We start from the raw sequence: 16,506 nt of genomic DNA on the forward strand, positions 1-16,506 counted from the left end.
ACAGTTTAATTTCCTTGAAATCAGCTTCAAACCTGAAATCCAAATAAACCAATAAAAAATGTGTGCATCAGGGATCACTCACGCTCTGTTTCGATCAAACCCCATCTCCAGCAGACTCTCGAGTGTTGTTAGCTCTGCCATTTTGACCTGAAACAATACAGGAACGTTAACGAGGAGTTCATCGTCTAACGTACTGGTACAATGCTTTCATTTGATGATGAAAAGAACCCAAAGGACTTCTAACCAAACTAAAGTTAGTGCAAGAGCTCATGACTTTATTTTAGCCGACTAAAGCAGCTACACTGACCACTATTGTCCGAATATAACACTGCGTGAATATAAATAAACGATTCCTTTACTAGCAGCTTACCAAAACACAAATGTATTCCCGCTACACATATGCAGTTATTTGATATAATAAATACCATCGTGATGAGAGCTAAAATTAGCTTTAATGTGGCTAACGTTCAAATTGCGAAAGCTAACTGGGAAGCCTCGCTGGCTAGCACGATTAGAAACAATTAGGAACTCCAATAAGCTCTTCATCACTTGTGCCGTTAATGTTAGTTTGTATACTTGAGCTAAATGCAAACTGACGTGCCAGTTTATTTATGTACGGAGGAAATATGAGCTAATATACCCAGTGAAGGTAGGGATAGTTAGCTACTCACACATCGGACAACACCGCTTCACCAGTAAGGAAGCCCACGCGAGTCAAAAAGAACAACGCGAAATTCACGCTTATTAGAAAGAACGATTTTTGAAGTCTTAAGATTTGTTTAAAAAACAAACAACATACAGATCCTCCACTTACTGGGGACACTTTGACGACGCTATCTTCACGTTTATACACCTTGAGCTTCTACTGAGTTATACTTCAAATGAATGAATAAGCCTCCCTAACATGCAAATAATGAACAGTAACACGTAAGCTACTGCACTATGTGAATAAATAAGACACAGATATGTAATGTGAGAATGATATTGTGAAATAATGGAACACATTTTGAAAACAATGCTCATTATTGTGAAACATATTACATTCTGCTATATAAATTTTCTTATTATTGTGAAATATTATTTCATGGTCATTATTTTTCACAATAACAGAGATTATTCCTGAGGCATTTTATTTATTTCCAGCCGTTTTTAGTCCAAAATGACCTTTTTTCAAAGTCAGTCTTTATTTCAAAATCCCGTTTTTCCCGATGGTCTATTTATTTCATAATGCGACTTTTCAGCAGAATGACTTTGTCTGTCAATCAATGTAAGTGGGCTGGACCTTTGCACCTATTGGCTTATCGTTTACCATCGACTAGTTTTCCTGGATACCGGCTCCGCGGACGGCTACTGCAGCTAGCAACAGCGTGCTAGGTCAAAAGTCACGGAGGATGGCGGACTGGTGTGAACTTCAGCCAGTTCTGCTCATTTAAGCAAATCAGATAGAGAGGGATCATTTACCTGTAGATACTGTTTTGAGTCGTTTAGATGTTTCTGAAATGCTTGGGATGATAATTGCTCTTCAAGATGTTCGCATCGATGACAGCATTGTCAAAGGTTTAAGATCAATTCAGCACCGTGTTCGTTTGGAATACGCCGAGGAAGAACAGTCTTCAAATGTTGGCCGTCCACTAGTGATGGGCAGATGAAGCCCCATGAAGCACTGAAGCTTTTCATCCAATTGGTTCACCCCAACGCGAAGCTTCATGAAGCTTCATTTGCTCTAGCAGGACACCTACTGGACGTAAAAATAATAGCTGGCATGAATTTGAAGAGTGTGGCATTTTGCACACAGCCTGTAAATGTCAACAACAAAAGGAGTGTGTAAAACATGTATATTGTAGTGATGGCAGTATACTGTGTATATTTATAGTGGCAGTATGGGAAATGATTATTTGGAAATGCTTGAAATGGAAATGATCATTTACTGTGAGGTGAGGTGTGGTTGGGGTGTGGACAGTGGTTGTGCTTTTGTAACGTTGAGGTATGGACAGCTACACACTGAGGCTTTGAGCCTCAGTCCTGCCTGTTCACATTTTATTCTGTAAAAACTAAATTTTCACTGCTTTTATGACATTTTTAGTGGGGAGAACATAGCTAGGATTTAATGATTTAACAAATCTTTTGAATCCTTTGTCCTCCACAATGCTAAATGGCTGGGAGTCCTCAATCACCATGCTGACCAGGTCTTCATCTATTTGAGATTGTTCTCCTGAGGAAAGACAATAAAGATAAAGCACAAATATAAATATCACACACGTAACTTATAACAGTTGTATAATATTGTTATATCATTTAGTAACATTACTGCATCCTATATTATCATTGCATTTGATGGCTCACCTGGTCTTGCTCCACGATCGGTGTCCCCCTTATTCTCATGCAAAGCTCTGTAGTGCCTAAGCATGGATGAGGTGTTGCTGTTATATCCCAGCTCCCTGGCACATAGCAAACACTTCACCTTGTACAAAAGTCAAGACAGCTCAACATAAATTGTATTGCACCATCAGTATCATGAAAATACATCTTCTGTAGAAATACCTTGTTGGGAGGAATAAGATCAAAATGTTCCCACACAGGGGAGGACATCCTCCTCTTCTTAGCTGGCTCCATTCTCTCCTGACTTTCCTCACTCTCATAAACCTCCATACGGTCTCCAAACTCTCACTAACCGCAACTCTCCATCAAACACCCACATTTTTGAATGAAGTCTGAGGGGTTTATATCGCTGTCATATCTCGCGGCAAAGTTCGAACCACTTCATGAACCAGTCACGTGGTACAGCCGGGCAGCGAGGCTTCGGACGTCATCATTTTCAGCTCCTCCCATAAATGAAGCAAGCCTCGATACGCGCTTCGCGGAAACGCCCCCTCCATTACTCGACACACGCTCCGAAGCCTCGATACAGAACGTCCCATCACTACCGTCCACGTCTAGAAATCCCGGTGCAGCACTCAGGACTTTAGTGCTGTCCGGGATAACCGTCGGGGTAATTGCCGATACATTTTCTGTGTCTCCGAGCACAATTATGAGGAAAATGACGGAGGATGGTCTAAGGTAAGTTTATGCTGTAATTGAGCACCTGTGTGATTCTGTACACAGCATTGTTTAGGTGTTGACCTTAATTATGACGTTTGACAATGAATTATTATCGCTTACTTTTTTTTGTTACTGTCTAAAGTGGGGCAGCTACGGCTAAAGCTATCGGCGCCATCTCGGCGTTGAGACACGTTTAGCAGTGTTAGCTGTTAGTGTGTTAACTCGGAGACTGGGGTCAGTGGAGCCTGTAGGAACCTTTTACACAGAGAGTAGACCCACCAGCTTTCCACAGTCTACTTACTTATCACATCTTGTTAGACAACAGGGTCATTAGTGCTTTAAATAGTACATAGTTGAATGTTTCATTGCTGTTTGCAGTTGATTGTTCTCTGATAACGCATAACAAGGTTGATGTTAAATAGCGAGTTTATTGAAATGGTTTTGTCTATTTCAGCAGCATTATAGATATCATACTTTCTCTGGTGTCTTCGGTAAAGCTAAAACAAGAATACATTTACATCCTTGGTTCTTTCAGCATTAATTGGAAAACTTTGAGATTTGCTGTGCGCCTCCCAAGCCATTCTTTTTTATCCCACCTGTCAGGTATAGATGGCAATACTTTAAACAAAGTTAAATTTGTTATACCTGAAGAGAACCAATCCTGACCTAGAATGGGTGAATGAATAATTAGTTGGTAGCCAATGCCTAAGCAACTCACATAGGCCCTGGCAGACTCAATAAGTCCATCTAGGAACAGCTGCAGGAAACACCTCTTCAGTTTAGATTTAAAACATGTGCATGCTCTTTCAGGTTGATGAGGATTATGGTGTGGACTGGACAGGACAACATAATCGCCGCCCATCAAATGAGATCACCATTCCTGAGATTCAGCTCCCAGATGCACTGAATGAACAAGACCCTGCTGTGCTACCAATACTTCAAAATCACTTGTAGAAAGACATTATTACATTTAATCAGTTTCTATGTCAGGAGGATTTTTTTTTTAAAATTTCTACAGCTTTGTAGCTAATACTGACTCAAAACAGCATAACCAATTTCATTTTCAACAAAACAGTGAGTGGCTATAAAACAGGATTTGTTTTATACAGCTGTCACTTTAATGATATTCATTTCTTGGTTGGATATACAGTACATGTCAACTCTGAGCAGATTTAATACAATGAACACAGTAGAGTAGTGTAACATCTTAATTCAAATTTTTTCTAGAAATTTTTTTTGTATCAGTAGCGAGTATAAACAAAACATATTGTGTAATTTATAATGTACAGTGAACAACTGATTTTGATATCTGAACTCTTCATCAGTTTATATTAAAAAAGCCATAAATGCACACCTGTACTCTGTATTTTTCACTGTCAAGTGTATTAAAAAGAACTAGAACTCACTAGATTGTCCGTTTCTTTGAACACCGAGTACAGTAATGTGATGCAAGAAAGAAGAAATGGTCTAATTTTACCATGTGGTTATGGAATCAATCGTAAACCAGACCAAAACCTGAGTCAGTAGAGTTGAGACACACCTGAATGTCCATTAGAAATGACTCATAGGTACAGTAGTGTGCAGGAAGACGTAGTACTTCAAAACCGGTGGAAGACTTTGGAAGATTGCTGTTGACCACTTCCACAGTCATTTCTCGGCAAGACTTCCCATCCTGTCCAAAACTTGATGAGGGCTTTTTGTTGTGCACAAGATGCTGCAACAGAAGATTGTTTTAAACTATAATGACATCCTATATTCATTATTTTGAATCTTTTATGGAGAAATACCATAAAAGATGACCACTTACATACAGGGCACCAGACATTTTTGCCCCACTCAAATTGCTGTTGTAGCTTTTATAGATATTTTTATGTTAACAAAGCTAAAAGTAGTCTACATACAATTCTAGTGCAACTGATAATGCCACCACTCTTATGTATTGCATGGAGCAAATAACAAAACAAAATTATACTATAGCGTAGAGCTGGGCGATAGAACGATAACGATATGTATTGCGAAATAACTTTCTCAATAGAAAAATTAAACTATTGCGATAGACCTCACCGCTCTTGTCCTTTTTATAAAAAAATAAATAAAAATAAATATCGTGATATGAAAAAATCTCATATCGCCCAGCTCTACTATAGTGTACTTTGTTAATGACCCAAGATCACTGGACTGTATGTAATTTACCAAAGTGTAATCAGAGAAAACCAATGGCAAAATACCTATCGCAGCAGACCTACCATTTTCAATGAAGGACCGAAGGTAACCTGCCACTCTGCATTTATCCTCGAGAGCATTCCTCTTCTTCCTCATCTTCATCTTCTGTGGCAGGCCACAGTCATTTTATAGCTTTACTTATCTTGTAGTCTTAAGAGCATCAGCAACATTAGGTGTATTTTTATTAAATGTAACCCAGCTGTTCAACTAACCCACGCATACAAAACAGTATATTGGTGTTTTGTGTCAACAATTAATGTTCATCCTTCATAAATTAACCAAATAGCTTTACTATTCAGATGTTAAAAGATGTGACCTGACCTTACCTCACAACAGGGAGCAGTCTCTGATTCCCTTGGTAAGAAAAGAGGAATGATGTCTGATCTTTCTGTCAGAAGCGGCCATACCATGGTTTCCTTAAGCCCTTTCCTCAGCTGCTTGACTTGACGACTTGTTTGTGTTATGACCTACAACGGTGAGACCAAACCAAAACTGAAGTTGGAGTCTGTAAAGTGACACACACTTTAAATGTTAAATATTTAAAGAACATCCACTGTACTAGTAAAAGCATTTTCAAATTATACCCACTTACAAAATCACTACGTTGAACTAAAATTGCTTTCTTTTCTTTCACATAGATTACTTGTCTTCCATATTAGCACAGAAGATAAGCCACTTTAAAACAGTCATGAATAACTATTACCTACAACAATGTAAATAGTAATACAGACATTAACCCAGAAGACAATTATTTTCTCTCACCTAATTTATAGAATTCTTTGCTATGATAAAAAACAGTATTAAAAAAAATCTGTGACTAAACTGATTAAAAAGCTCATTTTTGCCAGACAGACAGACTAACCAAGCAATAATAACATATCGTTACTTACCCTGAACAGCGTTTCGTGGAGTGGAGCTAGCTGTGATAGCGTTAGCATTTGCTAACGTTAACACTGTGCGGTTGTGATGAGAACTTGGACCAGGGACCACTTCATCTCCAGTACACTGCTGCAATACGCAGACTGAGGTGAAGACGTTCAATCTAAGCGGTTAGCAAGTTCTCTGAGTAACTCAGAAACGGACTTGTTTCCTGCAGCCATGCCCTTCACAAGAATTGATACACCTGTAACGTTATTCGCGCCCAGTGTTTTGCATTTGTCGGTGCCTTAAGTTTATTTTGAGCTGCATACTGCCGCCAGCTGCATAGGAGATGCATTGCACCATTAAACCTAAATCGACAATTCATGTGCTATTACTTACGTCTGAGTAAAGGAGCAACCAATCACACAACTGGCTCCGCCCTGACTCTCTTGATTGACAGACAAAGTCATTCTGCTGAAAAGTCGCATTATGAAATAAATAGACCATCGGGAAAAACGGGATTTTGAAATAAAGACTGACTTTGAAAAAAGGTCATTTTGGACTAAAAACGGCTGGAAATAAATAAAATGCCTCAGGAATAATCTCTGTTATTGTGAAAAATAATGACCATGAAATAATATTTCACAATAATAAGAAAATTTATATAGCAGAATGTAATATGTTTCACAATAATGAGCATTGTTTTCAAAATGTGTTCCATTATTTCACAATATCATTCTCACATTACATATCTGTGTCTTATTTATTCACATAGTTATTTATTTCATCTTGACCTATTTATTTATTTAATTTTGAACACTTTGGAGTTCCATAGAGCCCAACGGCTATTTGACTCAGCGGCTCATGGCGCTAGCATGGTATGCTAATCCTCACCGAGTGCGCAGTACGTCGCGGCGTTTCTCTCGGTGGCAAAACGACATGGACTCTTTTGGAAAACTTCTTAGCTTCCTGGGCCCATAACCTGTTGGCAGAGGTATGAAAATGCGCGGTAAAATCTAACGTGCATAGCTAACTTCATCAACAACATTTTGGGAGGAATAATCACACATTAGCCTTCGGCCATTTTTTGATGAACGCATACGCCCCCTAGAGCGCGCTAACTTTATTAACAGCCACACAAATGTAAAGCACACATCAAACATAAATAAACCATTTGACTGTCTCCATAATTGAGAGAATTTTCTCTTCTTATTTCAACACACTCTCTCTCTCTACAGCTGTACCTGCTGATAGCGTTGCATGTGGCACTCTTGGCTTGTCAAAGTTCTGGCTCGGACCAAACAGCGCCACACTCTGCCGATACTCCCGAGGGACGCCTTCACGCACCAGAATTTTGAGCTCAGGTGAGATGATGAAGTCATCGTCGGACCTGCCTGCAAGGTACTGAGCCCAGCGGCTCAGCAGGGGGTGCTCCAGACCCTCCTACAGAGACAATGATGTATGATATAAAAAGAGGATAACCATTATCTGTTAAGCATTATGTTACAATTTAACATAATGTAAAATTGTAACATTGTAAACATAATGTTACAATTTTACATTATGTTACAGTTTAACATAAAGTACAATTGTAACATTATGTTTACAATGTTACAATTTACAAATTGTAACATTGTAAACATAATGTTACAATTGTACTTTATGTTAAACTGTAACATAATGTAAAATTGTAACATTGTAAACATAATGTTACAATTTTACTTTATGTTACAGTTTAACATCATATAAAATTGTAACATTATGTTTACAATGTTACAATCCCTACCCTCACCTATGGCCACGAGCTGTGGGTAGTGACCGAAAGAACGAGATCGCGTATACAAGCGGCAGAAATGAACTTCCTCCGAAGGGTGGCTGGCCTCTCCCTTAGAGATAGGGTGAGAAGTTCGGCCGTCCGGGAGGGGCTCAGAGTAGAGCAGCTGCTGCTCCACATCGAAAGGAGCCAGCTGAGGTGGTTCGGGCATCTGACAAGGATGCCCCCTGGGCGCCTCCTGGGTGAGGTGTTCCAGGCATGTCCCACCGGGAGGAGGCCCCGGGGCAGACCCAGGACACGCTGGAGAGATTATATCTCTCGGCTGGCCTGGGAACGCCTTGGTGTTCCCCCGGATAAGCTGGAGGAGGTGGCTGGGGAGAGGGAGGTCTGGGCCTCTTTGCTTAGGCTGCTGCCCCCGCGACCCGGCCTCGGATAAAGCGGATGAAGATGGATGGATGGATGTTACAATTGTAAAATTGTAACATTATGTTTACAATGTTACAATTTCACATTATGTTAAATTGCAACATGATGTAAAATCGTAACATTAAGTTTACAATGTTACAATTGTAAATATAATTTACCCAATTAATTCTGTCATAACAGAAGTATGACTTCTCTGTGTTATTAATCCGTATTAATATCATAGGGAGATTAATATCCCTACAATATTAAGCATCAGACTTTATCAAATTTTCTAAAAACTTTTTTTGTTGGATAGTGTAGCGCAGCTGGATAGTGTAGTGGTAATACTACATATCTTTGGAGTCGCACGTTCGATTCCCACCCAGTATCCAGTAAGGGTCCTGGCTAGACCCCTCATGCTAACCAAAAATCCCTGGAATGGTGCGGCTATGTCTGCAGTCTCTCCGCTTAAATTTAGAGCTTGCTTGTTTGTTAAATGTATTATTTACTGTTTTTAGTTTACTCCATGACGGGGCTGGATATCGGGCGTCCTGCACCACCCATCCGGTCTGGAGCATAGCGAAACCATTTCTGCACTGTTTGAACGAAGGTAAATTCAGAAACTGCCCCCACCTGCTGAGTCAGGCCATCTAAGACAACAAAAACCCCCAAAAACAAACAAACAAAAAAACAGTAAAAAAGAGGGGTTCAATTAGAGTTCAAATATGAATAACCTCTCGCCAAAAGTCTTTAACAGCTAGAAAGCTGGCAAACTACTAAGCTGATCAACATGAAAGGCACAAGGTGGAAATCAGCAAACTTTCATGGTCCGGTTGGCTGCAGGACCAAACATTTGGCCTTACACCTTATTTCTTTATGTTTTGCTTCCAAGGTGCCAGACTTGTAGGTAACTTTTTACACTGACATGACCTCAGCAATAGTTTCCAATCTTTCAACTTCCTTGGGCTTTGGCTGCTTTTTTGCTCATTTTCAGTCCAGTCCTTCTACCTGACCATTTTCAGAGAACTCTAAGGAGCTTGGGGGAAAAAAGCAACCGGACTTCTTTAACTTTTTTGAAGACGTTTCGCTTCTCATCCCAGAAGCTTTTTCAGTTCACTGAAGCCTCATAAGAAAGTGACACAATGACATTTAGATAATAAAACTCGCCAAAAATGCACCTTAAGAGCACTGTCTCTTTAAATACCCTCTTTTGCTTGGTCTGCTCCTTATTTTTTCTCATTTTTTCTTACTTTGGAGGACCAGCAGAGCGAGGGCCGCTAACCTGTGGACATTCATGGAAGGTGACGTTGTGTCTGGAAGGCGGGTCCACATAAGAACTCAGATATAATATTTATATTTTTGTTCTAACCTGTTGAGTCCCTGGCAGCAGCCAATGGCAAGGTTGTGCCAGCCAGCAGGATGCTGCGGAGCTGCTGAAGGGCGGGGCTGGAGTCTGAAAGTAAGAGCTCGTTTAGACTCTATTCTGTGAACAGGCTTGCTCCCACGAATATGTGAATTCATCTGTAAAAGAGTTTAACTCTAATGCACCTGTTCCTCCTGCTCCCTGCTGCAGGGCGGCCTGTTGGACTACGAATGCCAGTGTGGAGCTAAGAAGATCAAAGAGGAGCTGTTGTTCTTGAACCTGCCAAAGTGAGTAACCTCAAATCGGTCCCCAAAGGCCTCAAACCACCACAGTTCAGTCGGTGTCAGTTTTGTTCATGTCATGTCCTCCTTGCGTCTTCCTTTGAGCCTCTCCTCTTTGTCTCATCTCTTTCAGTGTGCTGATCCTCCAGCTGAAGTGGTTTACGTTCACTCCATCGTTCACCGTGGAGAAGAAGAACAGCCCCATTGTTCTGACACAGCAGCTGGTGATCAGCCAGGACACAGCCTTTACTGAAGAGGTAAGGGAAAAGGCACACCGTTCATTTCAAGTATGGATGGAGCCCATTTCTAAGCTAACGGGTGGTGCCGCTGCCCTCTCCCAGTAAACTGCTCGCTATTTGTTGGTCAGCGTGATCAGTCGTTTGGGCTCCTCAGCTTACAGCGGTGAGTGGGTGCTTTCAGACACATGTGCTGAATGCAGGTCAGCTTTGAAAGTTTATGAGACGTTAATAAGTGCGCCTTCTCCTCTCAGGACATTACGTCTGTGACGGCGTTCACCAGATGAGCGGAAGAGACGACGTCACAGACAGCCGGCTCACGTACGATGACGAGTTGGTCTGCCAGACCACGTGTGAGTCTGTGTGTGAGCAGCGGCAGAGAACAGCTTACCTGCTATTCTATAAAAGACAGGTGACGTCTCCCAGCAAACAGTCAGCATGTCTGTGCAAATATTCAGTGTAACTTGTAGAAAAACCCTCACACTCAGTTTATTTGTGTTTTTCTTTTTCTATTTCTTACTTTCTTTGCCGCACTAGAAAGGCAGCAGAGTCGGGACTCAGATCTGCAGCAACACCTTCATTGTTATTGTTATTATTGTTGTTAGTACTCTTGTTGTTATGATTGATATTGTTACTGTTATGATCAGTTTTATTATTATTATTATCATTATTAATTTTTTAATACATTTGTTTATCTTTATTATTATTAGTAGTAATGTTGTTGTTTATGTTGTTATTGTTATTATTATTACTGGTATTTTTGACATTATTATTATTATTTTGTTGTTATTGTCATTATTAGTAGAAGTAGTATTAGTTATATCATTTTTATATCAGCCTGGAGTGAACAACATGAAAGCATGGATCCATCCTCCCTCACATTCACAATTCAGGCTGCTGGTGTAATCGTGCGGGGGATATTTTCCTGGTACACTTTGGGACCTTTAAATGCTACAGTCTGAGTATTGTTATGACCACAGTGTACCCTCTTCTGATGGCTGAAAGTAAAAGGGGGTCCAGTACCGGTTCCGGTACCAGGCCTACTGACAATTTAACATAATGTAAAATGGTAACATCGTAAACATAATGTTACAATTTAACATAATGTAAATGGTAACATTGTAAACAGAATGTTACCATTTAACATAATGTAAAATGGTAACATTGTAAACAGAATGTTACCATTTAACACAATGTAAAATGGTAACATTGTAAACAGAATGTTACCATTTAACACAATGTAAAATGGTAACATTGTAAACAGAATGTTACCATTTAACATAATGTGAAATGGTAACATTGTAAACAGAATGTTGCCATTTAACATTATGTTAAATATAACTAACGGATTTACTTTACCAAATGGACCATCCCGGCCTTGCCGTATTGGTCTATTTGATTCACCTTTGTTTTTATTGTTTATTTTATTTTCACTTGCTACACATAGGACAGACATGACTGGGGGAAAGAAAGGGGAGAAAGAAAGAGGGAAAGAAAAACAGCAGGGAAGAGGAATGGTGATAAAGGGCAAAAAACAAAAACCAACAAAACAAACAGACAAAAAATATATATATCAGTCACTTCAACTCAAAGAAGTCCAGACGCTTTTCTTTCCAAGCTCCTTTGACTGACTGTTAGGACAACTTATTTATTGCAAGCATGCAGTACAAGAATAACTCGATGTTTCTGACTTTGCATTACGAATTGTTTACCCACTGACAAACATTTCAAATGAAATTAAATTAAAAAACAATTTGCGGTAACCTGATTTTAATTCAAAAAGAATCATTAACAACACTTCTTGTAATGGTGTCAAAATCAGTCCAACTTTTATTTTCAAATGCAAAAAGTAAAAGAAAATGAGCCAACATACTGGACACATATAATTGTCAATATAATTGTTTATAAACAATTATACTGTCATCATTGTTACAGATATGGAAACTTTATTAACAATTTGTCCAAGTAAAAAAATGCCCTGCTAATTGTTGGGGTTTTCTCTCCTCTAGCCCTTTCCTTTAAGCTCTTCTTTACATCCCCCCACCCCCACCTTTTCTTTTTTCTTAATAATATAACAATAAAAACAATTGGCTGCATTTTAAATGTGTCAGATCAATGTCTTTATTCAAGAATACAAGAAATGGTAATAGCTGCATGTGTGTTTGTGTGTGTGCATAATATGCATACTTTACTTGTTGGATCCAAATCCCACAAGGAATCAAATAAAACAAGAAGACAAACAAAAACAAAACAAAAATATATTTCTCTCCCTTCCCAGGTCAGGTTCACAAAAGCATTGCAGCTCTTTATTCCTCTTGTACAGCTCCAGAGTCTGTCAGCCAAAAAGAAACTACTGAGGTTCCAACACCCAGTGTTTCTGTAAACACAGATGAAAATGAACAGTCATCCACATCTAAAAGATTTGTAGATTCGAGGGACCGGTATAATACATCTAGTACATCTTTGTTTAAACCTCAGAACACAAAAAGGGAACAAACCATTGTATACAGATTTAAAAGTGCGCAAAGCAACGAACAGTCACCCTCTGAAACAGCTGAGGTTATCACAACCATTGTTTCTGTAAATACACAGGAACAGTCACCCACCTCAAAAAGATTAGTATATTCAAGGGACCAGTGTATCTACTCTGGTCAAAAGAATCCATGCTTCGTACTGATGTCCACAATTCTTTTTTATTCCTCTCACAATCATGGAGCACCGTGAAAACTAGAAACGAGTAAAATAATATCAATAGCACATATGACATCCATCTCAGCCACTTATTTCTTTTCACCAGGTGCACAAGTGCTTAACAAATAACAGCATAATGTTTTTACCGTGTACGCCTTGTAAAACCAGTAGTAGAAAAGTTGTAGGTTCGTGCTCTTGTGGGGGAGACGTATGTTATCCACCACCTCGATAGCTAGCCGAGAGTTCGAGGGTCACTAGAGCCGCCGAGAACGCATGAACTACTTACGGTAGGACGTTTTGCCAAAGTAAGACGTTTTGTCAGAACACCGAGTCCTCAGGAGGATGCAGCCCATGAATTTGGACACGATCTCAGATGCACTTCTGGTGTTGTCATGGCAACCCACACAAACATTTCAGCGTCAGCTACAATGAGGCGGAGCCCTTACTGAAACACTGAGCTCAGGTAGAGTGAAAGACAACATTTTTCCGCATCCAAAACAGCAGCGCTGTTCCTGTGACCTCTAGTAAAGCCTCTACTTGGGAAAAGGGAGTCTTTCATCAAAGCATCCTGCAGAAGTTGAATAAAAATATGCAAATGTTTAAATGATGCAACTTAATGAAGGCTGACAGCAGTTGTACTATTTTACATTGCAGCGAACAGGGGTGACCATTATTTTCAACGTTTTTCCAGCATTTTTCACATTGAAAGTGAAATAATATAAATAATGTCTCAATTAAATTGCGTTAATATTTAAAAATACAAAAACTACAGCTTTGTTCACAAGCCAATAAAAATGTACTTGGGCCAGTGGTAAATGAAAATAACACTTATTCAGCATCTGGTTGTTGCGGCTGCATCAGGACACCAGATGTTCAGCCTCCATCCTGTAGGCAGACTTATCCCCGTCTGAGAGGAGTCCAATAATGGTGGTGTCATCTGCAAGCTTAATTAATTTGACAGACTGGTGGTTGGAGGTGCAGCAGTTGGTGTACAGGGAGAAGGGCATAGAAGAAAGAACACAGCCCTGAGGGGAGCTCGTGCTGATGGTCCGGGAGTCCAAGACATTCTTCCCCAGCCTCACTGGTTGCTTCCTGTCCGTCAGGAAGTCAGTGATCCACCGGCAGATGGGATCAGGCACATTCATCTGGGAAAGCAATCCTTGAAGAAGGTCTGAAAGGATGGTGTTGAAGGTAGAGCTGAAGTCCACAAACAGGATCCCAGCATAGATTCTGCAGGACAAAGTGTAGGGCCATGTTGATGGCATCGTCTACAGACCTGTTGGCTCTGTATGCAAACTGCAGGGGGTCCAGGAGGGGGGCCGTGAGGGTCTTAAGATAGGAGAGAACCAGGCGCTCAAAAGACTTCCTGACCAGATGTCAGAGCCACAGGTCTGTAGTCTTTTCGTCCAATGATCTTTGGCTTCTTGAAAGCTATATATGATATAAAAATTATATAAAAACTGTTAATCAGCAAAAGAAATGATATCATAGTTCTTATAAAGAAAGCCTCTATCAATCAAACACCAGCAGTGTAGCAATGTTGTTCACTTACACTGTATATAAAACACTGATTTTGGCTACATCCAGTTTTTACTGTATTATAAACATTTTTTACCATGAAGAGTAAAGTGTTTGGCATTTTTGTCATTGTTATTGAGCTCAGAGATCAGGCCCAGCCCAGTATCTACCTGGTTATGAGCAAGGAGCTGGAGGTGATAACTCAACAATAACCAGGCCATGCATGCATGGATGGATGCATGGATGGATCAGTTTGTAGGCTGTGTGTGGTCAGCAGCAGGCTGCTGGGTGTGGACCAAGAGGGAAAGCCCAGCATGTGAAACCCATCAGCAGAAGGCCAGAACAAAGGTGCACAGACAAACGCAGCCCAGACACTCAGGCAGGACGAGTAAAATAAATGGCAGCAAACACAGTATGATGTGGTAAAATGTGCTTTCTTTCACAAACAGATAGCACAAACAAGAATCACAAGAATCTCCTTTGTGGTTCTTGTTTTTCTTTTGAGTACATTAATAAAAAGTTGAAATAAAGTGGCAATAAAATTCATGCACTGAAGACCACACGAAACCCTAATTCACCCTACTACCTGTTGCCTTCACATTCCATTTGCATCCCTTGTCCACAGAATCAAAAATGACCCTTCTTCGCTAAAGATCGAACATAAAGCAATTGCATTTTAAATGGAAGCCCATTTTGCATTAAGAAACACTATCAGCAATCAGAAATTGTGTATATCAGAGTTCTCTGTTTTTACTGTCCTGAAAACTGCATTAATTCAGTGGATGCGGTTAGGTTCAAAACAACGTAATATAAGAGGGCAACCAATTCAATCTAAGAGGGATCCAATTTTTATCCATTCATGTACCAGCTACTGGCTTTTTGCTGTTATGTTCTCATATCGCGTGAGAGTTTATTTGCCAGGTGTCAGAAGTCTAATAATGAATAAAGTTCAGGATATGCTTAAAAACTCACCTCAGTATAGCCGTCATCAGAAGGAAGTGCGCTTCACTGACTCATCAACTTGTCTCAGGCTTTCCACAAAGTTTCACAGTTGACCTTAAAGTAAGATGCTGCAAGCTTACCTTGCAGTGTATTCCTTTTCAAGGTCTAAAGACCTTAAAGTGCGCTATAGATTGAAGTGATTTGAACTGACAACAGGGCTAATTCAGCACTTCAAGTTACCATCAATAAAAGTTTTTAAATTTATTCTGATTTCCGTTTGTTTTCATTGCCTGTGCTATCTGTTATTTAGTTCAAATTGTGGGTAGATAATGCTGTGCTGTCATGTGACCTGTTCTCTCATGTGTGCCTTTCTCTTGTTTTGTATGTATTTCTCGTTTGTTATTTATTCCTATTTTATTCCTGCAATTGGTATGGAATTCATTTTTTTTTAAAAATTGATCAGTGTTTTGAAATTAGATGTGATGAAGATGTGACCTTAATTTACAAAATCAACATCATGTTGGATTCAATGAGACATGAAACTAGTGCATGAAACAGGTCTCAGTAAATGTTCTCATAGACTGCAATACACTGCCCCCTGCTGGTCATTATAAAGTCTGCAGATGTCATTTGACATGAATGTCATATTTGTGAAACAAAATAAAGGACTCTGTAAAATAAATGAAAATCAAATATTTATATACAGAATATTTATGTACAAATGCTGAAAAAGACATTTGAACAAGATGCACACCCAGTAAAATTAAAAAAAAAAAAGAAAAGTCAGTTTTATCATGTGACTATCATGCTGTCATTTCTGCACAATGCACTTTAAACCAGATCAAAATAAAACACTGTGAGGTCGTTCTAACCGGAAGCCCAGAGAGCGTCGACAATGCAGCACAATGCCCTGAAGCATCAGCATCAAAATATACTTCAAGTACCAAAAAGTACTCATTGTGCAGAATGCCCTATTTTTGAATAGCTGGACATTTTAATTACTTTATCACCAGCTGTGACTACAGGTGATAATCAACCATGTTTCATAGGGATGTGACTACATTTAGAAATGTCACGCATTTTTAGGTATAAAGCAAAAGATGCAATGAAATAAATAAGCTATCACATATTAATCCAAATGAATTCACTGAAATACATCTGCACATTTCTGCA

General features: G+C 39.5%; 3 protein-coding genes and 1 long non-coding RNA gene across 7 annotated transcripts in view; 1 reads left to right on the forward strand and 3 right to left on the reverse strand.

The window, feature by feature from the left end:
• Positions 1 to 7,193, reverse strand: part of ubxn1 (UBX domain protein 1) — a 14,443-nt gene extending 7,250 nt beyond the window's left edge. Inside the window, exons 1-2 of one of the 4 annotated variants that reach the window (XM_086303825.1) lie at positions 7,018 to 7,193; positions 83 to 147 (exon numbers count right to left, since the gene is read on the reverse strand). In XM_086303825.1, the coding sequence (XP_086159951.1) occupies positions 83 to 141 (59 nt within the window). In that variant the 5' untranslated portion in view covers positions 142 to 147; positions 7,018 to 7,193. The other 3 variants (XM_086303843.1, XM_086303816.1, XM_086303833.1) reach the window with 3 other exon arrangements.
• LOC147337324 (uncharacterized) lies at positions 1,703 to 2,819 on the reverse strand. The gene is made up of 3 exons (XM_086303870.1): positions 2,542 to 2,819; positions 2,344 to 2,461; positions 1,703 to 2,212 (listed from the first exon to the last, which is right to left on the reverse strand). The coding sequence occupies exons 1-3, from the start codon at positions 2,647 to 2,649 to the stop codon at positions 2,052 to 2,054; spliced, it is 387 nt and encodes a 128-aa protein (XP_086159996.1). The 5' UTR covers positions 2,650 to 2,819; the 3' UTR covers positions 1,703 to 2,051.
• On the forward strand, positions 2,092 to 4,444 carry LOC147337325 (uncharacterized). The gene is made up of 2 exons (XR_015130746.1): positions 2,092 to 3,057; positions 3,850 to 4,444. It is a non-coding gene; the product is annotated as an uncharacterized LOC147337325 (long non-coding RNA).
• Positions 3,620 to 7,018, reverse strand: LOC147337326 (uncharacterized). The gene is made up of 4 exons (XM_086303857.1): positions 6,153 to 7,018; positions 5,589 to 5,729; positions 5,286 to 5,367; positions 3,620 to 4,753 (listed from the first exon to the last, which is right to left on the reverse strand). Exons 1-4 carry the CDS (start codon positions 6,198 to 6,200, stop codon positions 4,638 to 4,640), a joined length of 387 nt encoding a protein of 128 aa, XP_086159983.1. The 5' UTR covers positions 6,201 to 7,018; the 3' UTR covers positions 3,620 to 4,637.
• Positions 7,194 to 16,506: the final 9,313 nt, after the last annotated feature.

This window comes from Aulonocara sp. 'chitande type north' Nkhata Bay, linkage group LG2 (assembly GCF_057382095.1).
Source record: "Aulonocara sp. 'chitande type north' Nkhata Bay isolate Kocher_YH1m ecotype deep benthic linkage group LG2, A_spYH_male_GT1.1, whole genome shotgun sequence".
NCBI classification, from domain to species: domain Eukaryota; kingdom Metazoa; phylum Chordata; class Actinopteri; order Cichliformes; family Cichlidae; genus Aulonocara; species Aulonocara sp. 'chitande type north' Nkhata Bay.